General features: G+C 34.8%; 1 protein-coding gene across 1 annotated transcript in view; it reads right to left on the bottom strand.

Moving 5' to 3' along the window:
* Positions 1 to 23,616, bottom strand: part of LOC149786019 (E3 ubiquitin-protein ligase rnf213-alpha-like) — a 180,064-nt gene that overhangs the window by 58,454 nt on the left and 97,994 nt on the right. Inside the window, exons 11-12 of the mRNA XM_089978096.1 lie at positions 3,884 to 4,204; positions 1,147 to 1,724 (exon numbers count right to left, since the gene is read on the bottom strand). Coding sequence (XP_089834222.1) covers positions 1,147 to 1,724; positions 3,884 to 4,204 — 899 coding nt within the window. The remainder of the gene's footprint in view (positions 1 to 1,146; positions 1,725 to 3,883; positions 4,205 to 23,616) is intronic.

Raw genomic sequence — 23,616 nt, 5'->3', positions numbered from 1 at the left:
TATGAGGATATTAAAATCAGTTACACTGTTCATCTATTTTGCCCATGTTCATTGAAACACTAGTAAATTAGTCAGGTATACATTTTTCAACTAATATGCCTCTTGAATAATATGCTAGCATCATGCTTGCATTTAAAATGTGTAAAATGTGTCTGTACTCAGGGTGGGGTGGGGGTGTTGCACTTTGCGCCAATGTTTTATGCCTGTAATATATGCCTATACTTTAGTATGGTGTATGCCTGTAATATGCCTGTTCTTTAGTATGGTTTACACCTGTTCTTTGCTATGGTTTACACATGTACTTTTGGTATGGTTTATGCCTGTGATCTACTCCAGTAATAGACCTTATTACACTGATACTTAATCTAGTACTTGAATACAGACATAACAATTTAAATTAATGGCCTCTGTGTATGCCTGATGTATGCTAGTATTACACTTGATGTACGCTAGTATTATGTTCTTTTCTCATGTTCTTAAGAAACCAGAGAGTACCTGTATTTTAGCTGTAAAATACACCTGTAATATGCCCATGACATGGGCATATGAGTATATATTGGAAATATACAATCTATCATGTTTTTATTATGGAAAATTTGCCACTAAATATCTTTATTCCTACTTCCAACTGCACTGGTCAGAAAGCGCTCTCTGTGTTGGCTAGATTGCATATAGTACGAAAAAATATATGTGGTTAGTGTCTACACACATGTACTTATGTTAGCAACACAGAAAATGTAGGTAAAGTGACCTCTCTTAGTTGTTAAGATCTTGTCCTAACAGAAATACACCCAATTATCAAGTTTTGTGATTCAAATATATAGCACCCAACAAATAACCTTTGAACACAAAATTTTGATACTCAGAGATTAATGAAATACAAGTCACACAGACCTCTCTTTGCAACAAGTTTAATACTTATCCAGACACATCCCCTCACCACTTTTCAGGTAGGATAGTATGCATGCAGCATGCCCAAAAGTCTTGTGGTCATGCACTAAACACAAAAATTCTGGAATGCTTCTTTAAATCAATTAAGACTAACATGTCATAATGTACTTAAGTGGAATTCCAAAGTTTGCCTCAAGACTGTGCAAACCTGTTAAAATGAACTTATGATTTTTATACAACAAAAGGAAAATATACCTGTGATATAACAGTTTTGATCACACCAAAGTCCCCCTTTAATCCATAGGCCTCAACAATATCACAGATGGCTTCAGCTCCATCAAAACATGTCTCCAGCTGACGAAACTGCTTTAACTGTTTTATTCTTTCATCAGCTTGTTCTTTTGGTACCTTGATGATGGTCATCTCCCAAACCATTTTGTCATAATCATCTCTGTATATGGTTCCCAGATAATTTTGCATCTCCACAAACTGGATCTCACCAGTCTCAAGCTTCTGAGTGATCTCTTCCATTTTTGCCGAGACTGGTTTCCAAACCTTTTCACATACTTCTTCTAGGGAGATAGACTGTGACTTAAACTTGGCTTGACGTCCAACTTCTGACCATAGGTTACGGAAAATGTTACTTGCATACAACTTTTGCATTGGTTCAAGCATATAGGCAACCTCATCAGAGAGATCAAATGCTGTAATCTTTGGTTGAAAATTACCTAATATGACAGTTTCTACGTTGGCTGGATGACAAATTTCACTAACACGAAGGTCTTGCTTTTTTGTCAGGTGCTTCATTTTGTTGTCCATAGCCTCAAGGTCAACTGCAAAAGTATAATGTTAAATGAAAAGAGTATGCAAACCTTGTGTTACTTTATATAATTTATCAATAATGTCACTTACCTTATCTTCAAAATCTCAACTCTGAAGACAAGTTTTTACTATCAACTTTAACATCCTTTATCATGGATATTTATATGTCATATTACAAAAGTAGCAATGTATCCAAAACAAGGTACCCCCACCAACACTTTTTCCTGGATAGCAGGACTAAGTAACCCAGTGTATCTCTGCCTAGGAGAATTACCATAAGAAACTTGATCTGAAAACTCCTCCCATAGAAGCAAACTGCTTTGAGCAGTGGTCTCTGTTCATGGTTTAGGATGGTTCTCTGCCCGCAGTGTTTTGGTGAAGATCTATTCCCATCCTGTTCTTTAGATCCAACCTCACTAATATCCGACCTATGTCCAGATGTCCATGGCTGCATGTAGGGAAGGAGCCAATAGCATCCCACAAGGATTAAGAGGAATAATAGTGATGGGGAGATGCCAATCTGATCCAAAGTCCTAATCTGCTGTCTGTAAGCCAATTCAAGTCACTTGTAGGATGAAAAAGCAGTCTGGAAAGGGGGGTGTGTGTTACAAGGCCTTATACCAATTTCCATACTATATGGGTTCCAAAGAGCCATGATGGTGCCCAGTACTCGGTACCCAGTAAACGATGATCAGTGAAGGGGTAGGGACTGTTCATGTTATTTAGATCTGCAGTAAAACCTATCCATAGATCTGACAGATTTGGATCTGAACACCCCCTTTATAAAGGGACTATCCATAGATCTGACAGACTTGGATCTGAGCACCCCCTTTATAAAGGGACTAGTTAGGGGCCCCAAGTGGCCGAGTGGTCTAATGCGCTCACCATTCCGGATCACTGCCATCTCACCTCTGTCTGCGTGGGTTCGAGTCCAAGGCTCAGCTAGCATGGGTACATGGGAAAGCCTGCCAGTAGCTTCTCGTGGGTTGGTGGTTCTTCCCTGGATTTTCCAGGGTTCTTCCTCCACCAGTTATACTGGCTGCCAAGTATAGCCTATCTTGCGCTGAAAAATGGCGTTAAACCCTAGAACAATAACAAATAAAGGGACTAGATTGCAATGCAAACAGCAGGACCATGGGACTGAAAGGTTGCTGCTCTCCCCTTTGGTGGTGGGGGCGACTGACAATCAGCCCTTACTGAGCTCTGGGTCAGTAGAGGGTGCTGCTCCCCCCCTGGGGGAGATTCACTCTCTGCCATTTTGGACATGACAGGGTGCTACTCCTCCCCAAAGGGAGGGTGCAACTTGCTCTCTATCCTAGTGGTAATGAGAGGGTGCTTCTCCTCCCTCTCTGGAGAGTGCAACTCACTGTCGGCCATCCCAGACTCACTGCGAGATCCCATATCTCATCAGACCACAAGCTACAAAAAGAACACCCATCTGTCCCACTACAATGTTTACATGATAAACAATTGGGGGGGGAGTCCTAGGGAGATTTTTTATGGCCACACTTTCCAACATCAGGCTTAGACATTGTTCCTGTAAATTCATAATCACGAAAAGAATGATATACAAGTGAAAAAAACTATATGTGAATGTTTGACTAAAAATAAACTGTAAAGGAATCAACTCTAAGCTTAGGACAAAAAGAGATAATGAGTGAACTAATCATTTTTTTTTTAAGACAAGGGACTTCAAAGGAATTAACAGATTTATGATTGCTAGTAGGAAATAAAAAATTAACCAAATGTTCTATCCATCTAAATAATTAAGAGAATCCAAGTTCTTGATATCAGATACAATAAATGAGAAATAAAATAAGAAATAAATAAGGCTAAATGATCAATCCATAGCATGCATTATGAGGCCCCATCAATAAATGAAAAGTTTTTTTTCTAATTATATACTCCCTCCATTTAGAATATTTAAGATCATAAAAAGTCAAACAATGAAGTCTACAACATATCCGGAAATACAGTAAAACCTGTTTTGAAGATCTCCCCTTCTGCCAACAAAAACTAATCATTCATGGCTTTCTAATGTCTCCAAATAAAGATAATCATATTATAGGAAACAATTAATCCAAGCATGAAAACTCTAGTTTTCATGACAGATGGTCTTAAAAAACAGTGGTATTGCAAGACAGGTTTTGCCTGAAGATGCTCTACTAACCTGTAACTATATGCTGACAAAGCTGTGTTAAAGTTGTAACATGCTTCATCTGTTTGTTGTAACTGTCAACTTCTATCTGTCGGACCTCTACAGCTTTAACTATGTCACATTTTTTTCCTTGCCTTCCAGCCTCAGATTTCTCAATAATGATCAAAGCCAGTTCCTGAAACTTGCCATGTGCTTTCTTCATCACTGTGAGGTCCTGTATAGTAATGGACCCATTGTCCAAGGTTTTGATTCTATTCTCTATTACAGATACAGCTTTTCCCAGGTTTACATTGCATTCATCTGACAAAAGGTACAGTTTCAATTCATCTCCATCTGAAGAGGAAAAAAGACAGCAATCACAAAAGGATTAACAACTGAATTAAGACTGATGCTGCCACCTGGGATAAGAAAGACTATAAATCAACATCTTTAAAATAGCAAACAACAGACAAATGACACAAGATGGACAACCCATAATGGACTATGCACAAAGGGTACAAAGTCTTACCAAATGCTCACCTGCCACTATAGCCTAACAAGCTAATGATTCAAGTTTCATGCAAAATTCAAGCAATCACTACCTCTGCATTAAATGTAAACATAAGAAAAATCAACAACAAAATTATGAGATTTGAACCTTTCATCCATGAAAGGCACATCTTATGCCTACTCAGTGCTTAATAGTCTTCTGTGAGGTATGGTTGACACCTATGAGATTATCCAACATGTCTCAATGATATCAGCTTTTACTCAAGATAAGCTGTCTTCAAATAAATGTAATATGCAGAAATCATTATTTTCTTATTTCACTTACCATGATTGTCACCTATAGGCTTCTAAATTAGCCAAAATGCAAGCCATCCACATAGCTTGGTGAAGGAAATAAATCTAGAAAAATGTTATTCAGCAAAATTCACGTTTCTCTGCATAATAATGGCCTTACATTTTACCTTTTAAACCCACAAATGAATAAGCCTCTACTTACTGATGAAGAGCTCGATCTCTGAAGTACAAGCCTTCTTTTAGTCAGAGACCTGGACCATTGACCTTTTGACCCCAGAAATGAATAGGCTTCTTTCTTACTCAACATGTACATTATCCCCAAACACTGTTGAGGTGAATCCTTAAGAAATGAAATTTGTCCAATTAAACCGTTTTTCTTCTTTTCTGTCATAAGTGACTTTGACCAATTGACCCAAGATCAAGGCACTTCTTTCTTACCCCAAGCACAAACCACCCCCACAGTTAAGTATGTGGTGTGGAACTAATGGCATTGTACAAAAACATTTTATCTGCTTTCAGATGTGACCTTGATATTTGACTATATGACCCCAAAAATAAGCTTTTTCCTTACCCAAAATGCAAGCCATCCAACAAATTTGTTGAGGTTTGTGATGAAGAGCTATTGTTATTGTGCAGAAGCCATTCTCCTTCTTTCTGTCAGAGACCTTAGCCTTTACCTTCTGACCCCAAGGTTAATGGGCTTCTTTCTCAGTCCAAGTGCAAGCCATCCAGAAGGTTTGGTCCAGGTTTCTGGTGTAGAACTAATGTTATTGTGCAGAAACCATTTTCTTTCTGAATCAGTGGTTTTGATCTCTAAACCCAAAATTGATGGACTTCATCCTCCAACTACAAGCCTGGTCTTTGATGCAAAAAGTTTCTTAACTGTTGATGATATGATAATGAAACTGGTAACAGATGGAAGACAGATGGAAAACATGATAACAAAATATAACAGGCATATAAAAAGGAAAGAAAAAGAAAGAAAAAGCTGAATAAAATAACATTATTTTTAAAAATTTTAATTTCTTTCTCAATATTTCAGAACTGAAACACTGCAAGGAATAAAATTAACATTTAGAAATCAGCTGTAATTTTTTCAGAAACAAATGCAATAGTAGCTGACCAAGAAATCTGTGCCACTAAGAACTCTGTTGAAAATTATTCCAATGTTATTGACTGTATGTGTCATGCATATAACTATTTAAATGTTTACCCCGTTTTTTTTCTTCTTCTTTTATCTTCCCCCCCCCCCCATATATCTACAGTTTATTACAGAACAGAACAGATCTGTTAGTTTATACAATGATTTAGGCCTCTGGTCCATAATATGTAGCAAAATAAAACATTGTATAATACACAGTACACCATAAACAGTATAGTGTGTGTTTGTGATTTGGATTTTTAACATAGCTTTAACAATTATTTCATCATATTGCTACGATGTCTGAAGTGTGACAGTTTATAGTGGTGTCTAGCACTGGGGCATCATGCCACAGACATGTAGCATCATGTCCCAACTAGTCACATTATCCTGACACCAGGCCAACCAGTCCCAACACTAACCTCTTAATGCTGAGCACCAAGCGAGGCAGCTGTTAGTACCATTTTTGTTAGTCTTTGGTATGACTCGGCTGGGGATCGCACCCATGACCTCCCGCATCCGAGGTGGACTAAACAGTATAGTAAAATGCATTTGTTTAGGTTTTGATAGTGATACATTTTAACAGCTCATCTCTTAGTCTAAAAGCAAAATACAATTTTTTTAAACATTTGTATTAAGGCTCAATTTTTTTTATCTTCATCCATATTTGATGGCACATCAACAATATGTGTCTGACCCTGAAAGGCCTCAAGGCCAAGAAGCTTTGTGTCAAAGTTGATAAATTCCTCAGCAGTTTATGAGACAAAGATGTGTAAATAGTTTCTTCTCTTAGTAACTGCATCCACATTTAATTGTGAAATTTGTTTAAATTTGAATTGCATTCAAGCTACGATACTTGATAAAAGAAAAGAAAAACATGACTTTGTGTTTTCAAATGAGAATATATTTTGTTGTTGTTATACTACAAAACAAATTAAATATATAAAATGTAATTTACAAAAAGTTAATTATCAAAGTTGGGCAACCCTGTATCTTCACCATCCCTTTAATATATTAACTGCTGGACCTAGTGGTTCAGGCAAAACCCAATATGTCAAACATGTGATTAAACACAAATCACTTTCATTCAGTTGATGGAGGAGTAAAGGAAACTTGCTTTGGTGAATTAACTAGTAATTAACCAGTGGTACAGAAATTTCACGTCTTACCTAGCTCTGGAAACAGGATTTTTCCATACCATTTTCTATGGATTAGAAATTTTTTATATCCCTTCTTTATATTTGTTCTCCAGCTACAGCCCCTGAATACTCTGACCCCTAACTAGGCTATTAATATATCTAACTTGCTCTGTCTTGAAACAGAACAGAAACTATCGCTATCTAGAATTTCTAACCAGTAACTTTCACTTCACATCATCAGATGTTCTTAAATAAATGTAGACTATGCCATCGTAAGAATTTCTAGACACAAAATTATTTTTTTTCACATACTTTTACGATGGTACACTGATGCTAAGGAGAAAAAAAATGAAGATAATTTATAATTTTATTCAATAGGTGGAGTTCATTACTTAAGATTCACATATATACTTTTATGTTAGCAATAATGTAATCTCCTATATTTTTCCATCTATTTTAGCTTTATGATGAATGAGAAAATTATGCCTGTTTGATAAAAATTAAAATTCTATCTGTTTACTATGACATGAAAAAGTTGCAATATTGATCAGCCTCACAGTTATCCAATAAACACTGAAGATGCCTGTTTAGGTGGTTAGTTCTCATTTCCTTGGAACGGTATGATCATGACAGTAAATTAATCATGTTTGATTTGCCAATGATACCTCTGTCTCTCTTTCAATTATATAACAGTAATCCTGCATAAGAGAATATGTAATTCCTGCTGGACAAAAATGGAACCTCAAGAAGCCTAATATATCTTCTTCACTTTGACATAAGATCTTAGTTCATCCATATTTACATTTCCAACAAATTTACAGTTACATTTAAGATAGTCAGGAGCCAAACGATGTAAAGATTTATAGACTAGTAAACCCTTTTGAAACCGAGTTCTGTCGAAATAAAATCCACTTTAGGGTTTTAAAAAGATTTGTTGATGATGATCTAATATCAGCTTCAAGAATACTTCTCACTGCCCTTTTTTGAAATTTAAATAATATTTCTTGATTTTCTGTAACGCTGTTTCCCCTGATGGAACAATATCCTACCTGTGACATGATATATGTATTGTAGAATATCTTTATCTGTTCTTGAGGAAGACAAGATTTTAATATGTTCTTGAGATAAAGCAGTGAGTTAATCTTATTAATGACCTTGTCAGCTTTTATTTTCCAGCACAAGATCTGGTCTATCATAATGCCAAGTAGTTTTTTCTTTTTCAGCCTGTTGTATATCCATTCCTTTTATCATTACTTTGAAATAATTTTTTTCAGCTTTTACTCTTGCTCAACTACCTATGATCACGGCTTTGATTTGGCTGCATTTATCTTCATACCATTATGTTCATATCAGTAATTTAATAAGGGTGACCATATCTGCATCTGATGGCATATTAGCATCATTTGAATAAATTTAAAAGCCCTTAACCCTTTGCTTCCCATATAAAAATCTCACTCTCTTATCTGTGCCTCCCTTACGATGTTCATGACATCAAAGTCTCGCTCCCCATAAAAGAACATAAACTGTAAAGTAACGTCATCTCAAAGAAATTATGTTCTTGCATTGCTGGAAGAGCCTTAAAATAAGCTATTGATTTCCACCACAAGTTAGCATTTGTTATCATTGCTGGATTTCCGCAAGTTATTATTCGTCATCATTTCATTGTCAAAACAAGTTTTGAAGCACAAGCTGCTTTGTTTTAAACATAGCAACTTTGTTTCACAACTTAAAAAATTAATATGTAAATACCAATATGTATTTAATCAGTACACTTGGCGAAAGCATTTTTATAAATATTTTAATTTAAAATATTCACTGCCTGTTTCTTTTATATTCTTTGTAATATCAGTCTGAAGCCACAAGTGAACCTGTCAACAGGCAGAAAGGTTATTATGGCAGATATCACAGTATCTAGGCAGTAACTCTTCATTAGATTGGCCGTATTTAAATACAGAATTCATAAGAAACATAATATAAACCTTCTGAACATTTAACTATTTTTAAAAAAATTAAGGTCCAAAATATATTGGACAATGCAAAGTTGGAGAATTCAATGTGCCATATAAGGTCAAGATTGTTTTCTTACATCACTTATTTTGTGACAATAAATTAAAGGAAATGATGTCTAATCAATAAACAACAATAACAATATTACAAGTACATACTAATTATTAAAAGCTATAATTTGCAAACATTTTTATAACAAAATTAAAATGTGTGTGGTTATATTAAGAAAATCACTGTTTCTAACAATAGATGCACCCTCATGGCAATTATGGCACCATTTCACTCTTGGTTGTAGTGTGATTTGGTTGGAAATAGGGATCTATTTCATTCAAGGATGGACTATAATGCTTCAGTTTATCATTCATGAATAGCTCAGGTAATGTTTTATTGGCAACAATGAAACTAAGATCAAAGTTTTGAGGTTATTATATATTTGGAGCTTGAAAATACTGGTACTTTAGGTATTACTAATGATATATTTTTCAAGCACAATTCAAATGCCTTAATAAAACATATTTTCTCAAATTACTCATTCACTTGGCCTGCTTTCCATCCATGGGCATATTAAAGGTTATTACAAACATATTTTAGAATAAATCCTTGCTATCTGTCATTAGTGATGTGATTAAGGATAGGTAAATCTATCTAGTTATATATGTGTTTATAAGAAACAAAAAGATCTTACTAAATTATATTTCATTTCATTGAAGAGCTTGCCTCGAATATAAAGATCAACTATTTAGCCAATTACTTGTTCGCAGACTTTTGTGTTGAGGAAAACAAATAAACATGACCATAAGAAAAAACTATCTACAATTTTATTGGAAAATTACCCGGCTGTACATTTTCCTAGGAAACCTGGGACAAATGTTCCTAGGAAAAACTTCGGAGTATTGGTTGCTGATTTTCCTAGGTAACTGTCCAAGGACAAAGTTTTCTAAAACCAATGTCCAAGTTTTATTGTCAAACATCCAAGGTTGACCTTAGACTTCCAAGGTTTTTGTAACTAATACTCCGAGGTTTCCTAGAAATTCTCAGATATGTCCATGGTTTTCTGACATTCTGAGAATTCCTCAGATATACTGTATGAGGATTCCTAGGACATGTCATCCTAGGTGTCCTCAATCATTATATCATCCGAGGTGTCCTCGGACAAATCGTCCAAGGTGTCCTCGAACACCTCACTGGCATAAAACATTAGATCAACAATAATAAAGCAAATATTACAGAATATAAGAATACATTTTATTTTTAATTCGTGCAAATAAAATTTTAAAAGGTCCAAATATCAAGAATGCCCATAAGGATTCCTTTAGTGCCAAATTGTCTCTTTAATTTTGAAAATACATCCCTCTATGTACTGGTTTCATGATGGTTTTAGCATTTCACTGATTTTCTTGTTGATCATTGCCTCTTTGATATTCTGCCATTTCTTTTGGATCAGTTCTGTAAAAAAAAAATTGGTTGAAAATATAAAATGTGATGAATTAATAAAACAAATAGTACACATATAACATAACTGTTATTGGCAGCCTTAAATTTACAAATCATGTCTAGAATCCTTTAGTTCTGAAAACAAGGTATTAAACCTGAAAATGCTATATTTCTATAACTGACTGTTCTTTGAATTTGGCACCATCATTCTACATTTTTTATAACAAATACAGTCAAGATAATATTCTGTTCCTGGTTCAATGCCTGACAAGTTCAAACTAATGTATCATTTAATTCAAGGCTTTGGGAAACCATGCACAATATAAAGTATGGAGAAATAAAATAATAAGTATGATTAAAAAAGCTAAAAAAACTTATTATCAATCATTGTTTGAAAACAAAAAGAGCAACACAAACTCCATTTGGAAAGTCTTCAATGAAATCACTGGAGGAACACACAAAGATCAGACAAATAAAATTCACTCACTTCTGGCAAATGACACCATAGTCACTGATGACACTGACATTGCAAATGTTTTCAATGATTTTTTCACCAACATTACCACAAAGTTAAAAGAACCAGTGATAGGAAACAACTATAATGAACTGAAAAAGTTCTGCAGCAACAAAATCTTTAAGGAGGTATGTTTCTCTATTCCACCAGTGTCAAAAATCCTTGTTAAAAAATGTCTCAGTGAACTTGATACCAAGAAAGCTACAGGACTTGATCAGATTGGTCCACAACTCATTAAATCTTCTGCCTATGCTATTATAGATAGCATAACATTCACAATTGATTTAAGTATTGCAACCTCTTCTTTCCCCAAAATATGGAAAACTGCAAAAGTAACTCCTATTCACAAATCTGGTTCTAAGGATGATGCTGATAACTACTGACCAATCTCAATACTACCAAACTTGTCAAAATTGATTGAAAAACATGTCCATGACTCATTGGAATAAAGTTAATAAATTGATACATCAAGCCAAACAAGCGCACTATAAAAAAGTGCTTGATGAAAACCAAAATAACCCCAAAGCTATCTGGAAAGTGTTTACAGGGTTTGGTGCAGGTAAATGTAAGAGTAAAGCTGAAATTTTATCCCTCAATCATGACGGCATTTACACTGATAATCCAGCTGACATCTCAAATATTTTTTAACAACTTTTTTGTTCAAATTGCTGAAAAACTTAAAGAACCCAGAACTTCATCTGATCATCTGGAACTCAAACATTTTTGTGCTAAAAACTACCAAACAATATAAAGTTTGAAATTCCTGAAACGAGTCCTGAATTTGTGTTGGAATATATCACAAAAATGGATGATTGTATAAAGCTACAGGACCTTATATGATTGGACCAAGGCTACTAAAGGTAGCTGCACCTGCAATTGTAGAGAGTATAGCTTTCATTTGCAATGAAAGTATTAGGTCTAATAAATTTCCACAAACATGGAAAACTGCCAAGGTTATACCATTGCATAAAGCAGGAACAAAAGATGATGTAAATAACTACAGACCCATCTCTATCCTTCCTTGTCTCTCCAAATTACTAGAAAAACATGTACATGATTCTTTTCTCAACTATTTAAACACTTATGATCTTATTCATGATAATCATTGTGGCTTTTTCCAGAATCACTACTGTGAAACAGCACTTGTATCTTTGATTGATAAATGGCTGAAAGCATTAGATCAAGGAGAAATGGTAGGCACTATTATGGTTGGTTTTCGTAAAGCTTTTGATCTTGTAGACCATGAAATTTTGCTTGAAAAACTAAAAATCTATCAATGCAGTGAAAACTCCCTAAACTGGTTTACTTCTTACTTAACCGATAGAGTGTAAAAAGTATCTTTAAATGGTTAACTTTCTGAAAGCAAAAATATTAATTGTGGAGTACCACAAAGCTCTATCCTGGGGTCTCTCTTATTCATACTATTTATCAATGATTTACCTCTTAAGATTGGAACTTCAATTTCTTCCACTGACCTTTATGCAGATGATACTACACTGTCTGAGATGGGTAAAACCAAAACAGTACTTGAAAATAACTTACAAGATGCTCTCAACAGATTTCAAGTATGGTGCAAGGAAAACAGTATGATCATAAATACAGAATAAACGAAAGCCCTACTAGTTACAACACAACAAAAACGAGCAAGGCTAGACAGCAACAAACTCCAGGTTCTATTCGATAATGTGAGCCTCAATATGACCTCTCAAGATAAAATTCTTGGTGTATTCGTGGATAACAATCTTACTTGGTCTATTCACATTCAACATATTTCAAAAAAGGTTAACTCTTATCTTTGGTTACTGAGGAAAATCAAAACATACATTCCTCTTCAGTATAGGGTCACCTTTTATAAAAGTTATATTCAGCCATATCTGGACTACTGTAATGTAATTTGGGGTAATACCTCTAATTCAAACATAACAACACTTTTAAGACTCCAAAAGAGGGCTTGCCATTTAATTCTAGATCAAAGTATAGACAATTTTCAGGATGCAATGAATAATATAAAGATTTTAACAATACATGAAAGAATATTTCTTAGAAAGGCCAAATTGATGTATAAAGTATCCAGAAAAGACATTCCTGTGTATCTAAGCAATATCTTTCACCAAAGAGATGCTGATGGCACTCCAAATTTAAGGTCCATAAGAAGAAAAAATTACATTATACCAAGGCCAAAGAAGGAATTGCTTAAAAAAAGTTTTCAATATACTGGTCCACTGGTATGGAACAACATTCCCAGTGACATAAGGCAGGCTCCTAGCATTTCATCTTTTCAAAATCAATGTCTTAAATGGATGAAATCTTTAGAAAACTGAACAGTTCTAGTACAAAAAATACCGCCTGCTTTTCTGTAATTTTACATCATTTTCATAGCTGAATATTTCAATGCAGGATTATATTTTATGTTTTATATATATGTTTGTTTTCACTGATGCCTGTGAATTTGTTCTAGGCTTGATACTTTGAATTTTAAAATTACTTAATTATTTAGTGTCAAGCCAGACTCTTCACATCATGTTGTATATACTGTATATATTGTACATAACAGATAGAAGTCCTCAAGGTAGATTAGTTCTGTAACTAATTCAGTTACCTTCTCTAAATAAAGTCTTTATTATTATTATTATTATTATTCATGTCATATTTAACCAAACACTTGCTGTTACACCCTAATCAATCAGGCTTTAGACAGAACCATTCCGCGGGGCCCCGAGTGGCCGAGTGGTCTAAAGCGTTCGCAGTTACGGATCACTGACATCTCACCTCTGTCTGCGCCGGTTCGAGTCTCAGATTCAGCCAATGTAGATATGTGAGAAAGCATGCCAGTAGCTTCTCGTGGGTCGGTGGTTCTTTCCGGGGTTTTCCCGGGTTCTTCCTCCACCATTAATACTGGCCGCCATATATAGCCTATCGTGTGCTGAAAAATGGCGTTAAACCCCATAACAACAACAACAACAGAACCATTCCTGTGAGACTGCCTTGATCTCCCTAACTGATAAATGGCTTCAAGCACTTGACCATTACCCATATGAAATAATTAGGTGGATTCCACCTGGAACTTAAGCAGACTCCTGGCGGAATCTGCCTAAAATGTTAAAAATCTGGTTAATACAAAGGCGGACATGGAAAATTTGAAAAGTCAAAGATGAATCCATCTAAGAGTCTGTCTAACTCAAAGATGGACTTTAGTGAAGTTCCTGCTATAAATACATCTTTAGGCATAATTTTGGACTTGGTTGATTTTCCACCCACCATCTAGGTGGAATTAGGAACTTAGTCACTGGCATCTATTATATGAAAGGAGGAATCAGGACTTAGTTTATTTTCTAACCAACATCTAGGCGGAATGAAGAACTTAGTCATTTACATCAGTTAAAGATTAGGACTTGGCTTTTGTGTGTCTGTAAAGTTAAATGACCGAAAATATAGTGATATTTTGTGATTGTAATATCACTGACAGTTCAATAAAATTATGAATAAGATATAATAACATTTATTGTTTCTGGTACAATTTGAGTGATTTTCAGCAGTATTTATATTTCCTGTTTCTGACAGCTGTAATCTGACATCCTTTATGAAATTAAAAGATCAGTGATGCTTGTATTTTTGCAAATTCCTATGCAACAGGTAAAACAGAGCATGAGATTCATATCATGGATGCCATATTTCCTGTTCAATTAGGCAAACAAAAGAAATCCAGTTCAAGTACTATTTAATATCATTAACATATGATATGCATCAGCATTAATCGTTTTAATATAGTGCACAAATTTACATCCAAAATGAAGGGCATATACTATCTGGTTTGCAAGGTCTATAAAGTTGTTAAACTGTGGCCATCATGTGATGTCACGAATCACTTCCTCGTATCTCAAAGTAGAATGCAGCAACAATTACGGAAAAACATTTTAATATGGCAGGCGTGTAAAATTATTTAAATTATAAAATACTGTACTTAAAGAAAATGGATAAAGTAATATAGCTTTTCATCAGTATACTGAAGCAGCAATGAATTTGATTGATTACTTTGTAGGTTTTCTTGCTGCCTAACAACCTATACACATGATGTTCTGTTCTAGTCTTACACGTCTTTAACACTGTTCATAAACCTTTTGTTCTGATTTAATGCACTATAATAATGTACAGTTATTCTATGATCCAATTTTGAGTCATTAAATATTTTTCTGATTTTATTGTTCTTTCAATGATTTTAAACGTGACTCATTTTCATGTATTATAATAATAATAATAATAATAATAATAATAATAAATAATTAAAACCATTAATTCTTTTCTTCTAAATTCAACTAATGTTAATGGGTTAGTTTGCTTTGCTCTATTCAAAATGGGTACAGTTAAATAATCTTTATCATTAAAATGTACTATATTCTTGTAATTCACTTCCAAAGAATTACAACTGAATCGTACAAAGATAAAATTAGAAAAGCAACAACAATAATAAGAGTTATTATTATCATGATTATTATTATGATTATTATCATATATCTGTAAGGATTAAACAATGTTGTTATGATTATTATCATATATCTGTAAGGATTAAACAATGCACAGAAGCAGACATGCTCAATTTCCATACCGTTGTTTCAGGACAATTATATTCTTTTTTAAATCCCTCTTCTGCAAGACACACACACCAGCTATCAATGAGATAAAGATGAAAACAACAATATTTACTGAAGCCTACATGTTTGTCTGAAAACAATACGGCTGATGGCGCAAATCCTGGTGGGTAAATGACAACTAGTTGTAATTGTATAGTACATGTATGACAGGTCAATTGTAAGCAACGATACAAGCCCCTGTGTACCCATCGAAAACAGAGCAATCGACTGAAAAACTGATGCAGTGTACAGCTGCCCTATGAAACCACAGGTGCTCGACGCGAGCTTAATGTTGAGAAAGAAAACAATAATCTAAAGGAAAAAATCATACAGAGTGACAAAAATACCTTAGATTACCCCCATGACCTGTTCTGACATAGGACCCTCTCTAACATAATATATAGGAGAGAAGGTACGTAACTTCCAAATACTTTGTTACACCCATGACTCTCGATTTCCTTCTGCTATTTTTGTCTTTAAAGGCAAACATCCATACTCTATGGCTTGTTTTACTCCTGAGATATTTTTCTATCCATCAAGCCATCATTGACTTTTCTGCGTTGTACCAAACTGGAGTTACTGGCTCTGAAACGTGTGATTTTCACGAATTTTTACTTTGAGACAAGTCTGAGCTCATGTGCTAATAAGTATAACCTTTTGAGCCAATCATATTTCAGCATTGATGTGTGTGCCACATAATTTATCTATTTTGAAAATAGAGTCGCATCTATACAATGTATGTGCAGTGAAGAAGACAATGTCTAATTCTTGCAAGGAACAGGATTCCTAAAGTTGAATCGAGCTAATGGTAAGTAAAAACTTATTTTTGCATCTACCACTGTTCTGTAATTCAAGAAGGGATGCATTGTAGAGTTGTAAACATGGTAAATGTAGCTCTTGTCACCAGTTTTCACATGTGCACGCACTTGTCTCAGGGTAAAAATTCTCGAAAATCGCACGTTTCAGAGCCTGTAATTTCAGTTTGGTACAATGCAGAAAAGTCAATAATGGCTTGATGAATAGAAAACTATCTCAGGAGTAAAACAAGTCAGAGCATATGGATGTGTGCCTTTAAAGACAAAAATAGCAGAAGAAAATCGAGGGTCATGTGTGGAATGAAGCATTTGGAAGTTACGTACCTTCTCTCTTGTATATTATGATAGAGAGGGTCCTATGTCAGAACAGGTCATGGGGGTTATCTAAGGTATTTTTGTCATTCTGTATGATTTTTTCCTTTAGATTATTGTTTTTTTTTCTCAGCATCAAGCTCGCATTGAGCAGCTGTGTATGAAATGAGAGCCAATAAATGTTATCTTTTTCAAATTTAATGTAATATAATAAAAAAAGAACCAAACCTACCTCCAATCCTTTCAGTAATTCCTTCTGTAATCCAAAAACTCGGCAACCTTGCTGACACCAAATCTCCAACTTTGTAATCTTCGAGTGCCTTTCTTGGGTGAACAATATTTAGGAGAGCATGAACATTTTGGTAATAGGATTATCATCTACATAACAAAAACAAGTCATGGTGATTGATGAATCTACTCCTTTATAATGCAAGTTTTCACAAACCAATTTGCTTTCAATGGACCACTTTAGAATTTATTATTATGGCGTGTACAAGATTGATTGATGAATCAGATGCTGTGATTGGATAATTCTATGCTCTGCAACCAATGGAAGAATGTGAAAGAAATATTTCCCAAAACCTTCCACAACTTAAGTATTTTTTTAAATTTCAAAGCAGTAAGCAGATAAGCACCTGCTATAAGCAGGTCCTTCAGTTATCTAAATTTTGTTCTATAAGATTAAATTATCTCCCAGATTCTGATCGTACGCAGACCGGAAGTGCCATATCAGGCCAAACAAATAAAAGTTCCCGGTGAGCCGACCGTCGCCGTTTAAGCTGCCAACCCAAGCACTTTTTCCTCGGGTTAAAAATAACAAAATGAAAATAGTAAAAATAAAATTAAAATTTTCTGACATAACTTGAAGTGTTAAGTACATTACATTATATATATATATATATATATATATATATATATATATATATATATATATATATCCCAATGCAATAGAAAATACACATGTATTTGCAGTTGGCAAACTATTTGTGTCCAAAGGAAGTATAGAAGGAAGGGTTTGTCTTCAGGTGTAAGAATTTAGGCGTCTAAATTAACATTTTTATCAACTACGAGTACACTAACACAAGCTTGTATTTTTTACTTGATCATTTAAAACTCACAATTTAGCTACAATTTAACTACTGTATTGACATATATTTTTACTTGATCACTGAAAGGATAGATGTAGCTTTGCAAAGCCTAAATGAGGATTACAAATGTTGCCTTTTTACTTGGAAAATGTATTTTACAGTACCATGTTTGTCTACATTTCATGAATACTTGAATTGTATATGAACTAACTGCAAATAAAAAAGATCTACACTTTTTTAAACTCAATGTGAAAACATTGTTCAAATTTATGTAATCAATAACTCTGGAGGTCATTTTTCATGTTATTTAAACAGCAAAAGCTAACTTTCTTTGTAAAGTTTAATACTGCTAAAATCCCCAAATGGATTATATGTTTCAGAGATGGAAAATGTGTTGTACAAGCAGAGTACAACCCCTTTTTGTTGTCAGAAAACAGAATCAAGTGTTTGGTGTATTCTTCCCAAATCATTTTTAAAGGGATTAAACTTCCATGTAACAGTGCTATTATCAGCTGTCATATTAAATATGATAATTAAAAACAGTGCCATGCCAATCATCCATGCAATTTTGTCACTCATTTGTATATTTATTATTATTATTATTCTCGTAACTAATGTGACAAATAAACAGTGTCATACAATTTTTCAGAAAACATTTTTACACTAATAATGTAATAGTTTATTATCCTTCTAAACTGGTACTTTAAATTATTACTCATGTAACTAATGCACAAACACAAATTTTAAGAATGTTCTTTAAATTTAACTTATATTTTGCCTAATATTCTTTTTCATTTTTAGTAATGTCAGCCATTTTTAATAGTTGATCAGCATCATCTGTATAAGACTGAAAGGACTTCATGCCTGTATGCGTTCTGCCAAGTTTCCTCAATTCTTTTCAGCAGATTCTAAAAAGCTGTAAATTAAAGGTTTTTTTTCAAGTTTTAATAACAGTAGCCATACTTAATCACAGATTGTGCACAGCTTGTTTATTTAAGTAATGATGGCCATATTGGATCAAAGATTAGCATCATTTATAAAACAAATTTCAAAGCCCTTCATGTAGAATGCTCTCTGCCAACCCTGGTTAAAACTGGTTGTGAGGTTTTTTTTAGAAGTTTAAAATAGAAACTACTCAGAGACAGACTACACTTGACAGAGGTAGGATCATGACATAAGGTTAAGTAACATAAAAAACAGTACTTTAAATGATGCAAAACAAAAAAACATTATATTTGGTTTTACTGTGCCAAGAATTAACACAAAATAACATAATAACTACGGTAACTATGATAAAGCAAAATTTGACCAGTCTAATGGTATTCATGACAATACCCATATAGCAGCAGGGAAGTCGTACAGACCAGGTGGCTCAGATAAATTTAAACCTCCTACCAAACATTTCTCCGTAGAACCCTCAGATTTCAAAAATAAACCCTCCTACGAAAAATAATCCGCAAAATTCCCCCCCAAATTGCATTTTCGGGCATAAAAAAAAATGCATCTTTTTTTGGGGGGGGTGTTGTAAAATTTGTTTGCCATAATTGAATTTGGGTTGCAATTTTATGAGTAAATTTGATCAAGACCGACTCGATATCTACTACGTGGATCGTGAAGATTAATCGTGACAAATCCGTGCGGAGTCGCTTGAGCGTGACTAAAGAAATTTTTAAACTTATTTATGTCCATATCACCGTTGCACCAAGTTTGATGGATATTCCTCAGCGTGTGAGTATCAACGCCATTGAAAACTGATAAAATATTACAATTATCTCTAATTACCTTCGGAATTTGCGTATATCGCTGCGTCACGTAAATTACATCGGTGTTCTTGTGTCGGCCACGCGAGAATATCCTAGCTGGGTTAGTTTGCTTGTCTAGCATCACATCGTCGAAAACAACAAGATTATTAGTATCGCCATCTAAATTTTCTACTGATGGAGATTCATTGATGTCCGTGATAAATTCTATTGTGCCATCCTCAGTTTTATCGCTAAATTCCTTTAGTACTTTATAACATCGCTGATCATCAACGGACGGTGCAACCAAATACAATTTATCCCATTTTAACCATCGCATAATCAAATTTAGCAACAATTGCGTTTTTCCAGAACCAGATGGTCCAATGATTATCATTCTAATCGAATTTGGTAATGCCTCGGTGTGCTTTACTTGCTCGCGTTTTTTTGTGGCTGAAAAATCAATTACATTCATGTTATTAGAATATTATGGATTCATATTGTGTTAAGTGTCGTACTCGAACTGCCACGCTAAATCCAATCGAAGTTGTCACGCGCAACAACAGGAATGCAATCAAGGGAGAATGTGCGGTTTGTAAGACAATTAAGTTTAGATTTGTAAAAAAAAAAGTAGAACCGGAGGAGACATCGCAACCTCCTTAACAAATCTACCTGGAACTCCCTGGGCAAAATATCCCGGAGAGAAACATTTACCAGGATATAATTACTGCGGACCTGGTACAAGGCTAGATATAAGACTTAACGATAATAATCAACCAAATCCTGGCGAGGATCCAGTAAACGCCATCGATAACGCATGCTACTATCACGATCTTGCATATCGCAGCGGAGATTTACAACAAAGACATCTCGCTGATATTAAATTAATTCACGCAATAGATGCTATTCCTGATAAAAATTTCAAAGAGAAATTGGCAACTTGGTTAATAAAAGGAGCAATGAAAGGTAAATTAGTACTAGGTGCTGGTAATTTATAATGGAGCAAATATATTATTCTCCGCGAGGATTTTGGCGAGGAAAATCAGCAATAGACAAACTTGCTAAGGCAGCAAAAGTAAAGCAATCTGTCGCTGAATCGTGGCTATCGAGGCAAGCAGTCTGGCAAATTTATCTTCCTCCGCCTAAGAAAATATCATATGCGAGTTTCTCTGTCAGTGTCCCTAATGAAGTCCATCAGGCTGATCTTATGTTTCTTCCTTACGATACCGTTGACGGAGTTACATACAAATATGTTCTGACGGTTGTTGATATTGCAAGTAGGTACAAGGAAGCGGAACCGTTATCGAATAAAACAGCAACAGAGATTGCTAAGGCGTTTAGCGAAATTTATTCACGATCTCCATTAACATGGCCGAAGCTTCTCCAGGTTGATCCAGGTCGAGAATTTCTTGGCGCGGTTACTTCACTGATGAAAAAGAATAATGTTAAAATCCGTCGCGGTATTGTAGGTGTTCATCACAATCAAGCTATCGTTGAGAGATTCAATAAAACTCTTGCAGAACGATTATTCGGATATCAGTACGCGAGAGAATTTATTCAAGATAAACGATCTCGCGATTGGGTAACAAGATTACCTCACGTGATTAATGCGCTAAATAACGAAGTAACACGAACAATATCAATGAAACCCGCAATTGCAATTACAAAGACAAAAATACCACTAAAGCGAAATTCTACTATTCCACCTGTGTTAGGTAGCGTCACGGTCAGATATTTGTATAAAGAGGGAGAAGCCGAAGGTGGCAGAAAAAGAGCAACCGATCCAAATTGGAGTGTTACGACACATAAAATATCAGCTGTAACAAGATCATCAGGAAGGCCAGCGATTTATTTTCTAGATTCACTAGCACCACAACGCGGATTTACCAAAGAAGAATTACAAATAATACCAAAGGATACTCAATTACCGCCATCTTCGTTAATGTGAAATTTAATCCTACCTAACTGAGATAATTTTCTTACTCGAGAAACTGCTAGATAAACTAAATTTGACCAGGAAATTCTATCATCGACGATCCAAACTTGACCATCTACTGTTAATCCCTGTGACGAGTGTATTGTTGCTGCGTATCCGAGTTTCCATGGCGATCTTTCTGCGTTTATCGCATCATTGACAAGATTAATATCAACGAAAATAATATCGTTCAAAACCATTATTTTTTCTTCTCCGCACGGCAAAGTAACATTAATATTTTGTTTTCTAGTATCAGCGGGCCTATAACACAACGGCACCTGCAACGTTGGAAATTTATCACAATGAAGTTTGAATAATATTTCCTGAATAACATCGCGAACAATTTTTCTGCTAGCAACGATCAGATGATCTGGACGCCACAAAGTTAGAAAATTATCCATCGAAGTTTCGTCGATTATTTTTCTCATCACATCACATTGAAATTTATTAGGTTGCAATCGAATCATTTTTTTAAACTCGGTCAGTAAAATATCATTAGATCTATAATCAGCGTCAATTTCTTCATAATAATCTACAAAATTTCTAAGCCACCTGTGAGGAGATTCACCATCAATAGGATCAGGTTGCCCATGATCGCCGCACATTATTACTGCAGTATTTTTTTCTTCCAACCAACTTAGGAATGATTTTAGTATAACTAAATTTACTGTGCAAATTTCATCAAATATTATAATCTTGTTGATATATTTGTTTCCCATTCGAGCCGGATCCCACAATCCACCGCTGTACTTGAAATAACTGTGATAAGTACAAGAATTAACGCCACGTTGTTTTATTTCTCGCGCTAATCTATGAGTTGGAGTCAACACGATCATATCAGAATTTGAAAATAAATTTATTGCTCTTGTTGTTTTACCACTACCGCCAGGACCATTTAGGTAAACGAATTTGTTTCGTGAAATTGGATCAAACGCAGATGATGCTGTTGATATTTCATCACATTTATCTTTATGAAACTTATCGCAATCTTCTACATCCGCGTCCTCACAATAATCTAGAATATCCTCGTTTTTTATTCTCCAAGTTCCCCAGGAACCATCGGTGATTAAATTTTCCAATCTACATTGAAATTTCTTATTGATATAAAATGAATCCGTTGCAACCCTTACCGCGATATCAGAAAATTTATTTATCATTGACAGCAAATTGATACTCACATAAGCGAGCATCGATGATCTTAAATGAGTATACTGCGCCGATTCTCCATCAAGATAAGTGATCACTGTACCTAACTTCGTTCCATCAATAATAATATTTTCTCTGTTGCAAAATATTCCACGCGATACTGTATCGGCAATAATAAAATCCATCTCAGCATCATTGATAAATAACCTAGCGTGGCGATGTTTATGATCAACTGATCCTCCTTGAGTAAATTTACCAATTATTTTTCTTCCAATATCTTTCGCGTTCTCACAATCTGTCGGCAACCACACCTCGGTCTGCTTTCTATACGATATAATTGCTTCACTTACCGTCAGTGATATTAACATCGACGAATCCAGCATATATCTCAACAATACCGTAGGGACCCATCTTCGCTGAGATAAATGCCGACCAAACCAAATATAACAAATTTTATGCAAATTTTCAGCAAGTTCGAATGAAGTAACATGAGCGAATCCTGTCATTACAAAATCGGGTAACGGTCCGTTAATTGCCACTCTCGTCATCTCGTTGGTAGGATGGCCAAATTTAGCAAAGTAATTTGCACAATCACCATACCCAAGGAAACTTCCAGGATAGCATGCGCTCATATCAACGGAAATCATATCTTCGAAATAATACTTGGTATTCCATAATCCTCCATGGCCGTATTCGATACAGCTAAGTTGAATATCATTAAGAAATTCATTCCTTGTAGGTTTCCACGAATTTCTTTCTCTAGCAGCGTGAGCAGCAACAGACGGAACAGTAAAGCAATTTGTCAGTAACTGATCTGGATTTGACGAATACTTCTCCGCGATATTTTTCATCGCTTCGTGTAATATTTCATCTCGGTAAATATCTCCGCGTGGTAAGATAAATTGATCGTATCTTTCTTCGCTAGAAAATAACCAAATCGATATTGGATCGGACTTGGCTAATAGTTTGATAAACCTAAACATTGCATCGGAACTATCTTTGGATTCCACGGGATAAAACTTAA

Source organism: Sinohyriopsis cumingii, chromosome 12, assembly GCF_028554795.1.
Source record: "Sinohyriopsis cumingii isolate HCF-2022 chromosome 12, ASM2855479v2, whole genome shotgun sequence".
Classification (NCBI taxonomy): Eukaryota; Metazoa; Mollusca; class Bivalvia; order Unionida; family Unionidae; genus Sinohyriopsis; species Sinohyriopsis cumingii.
This window is presented reverse-complemented; position numbering and strand designations above follow the sequence as displayed.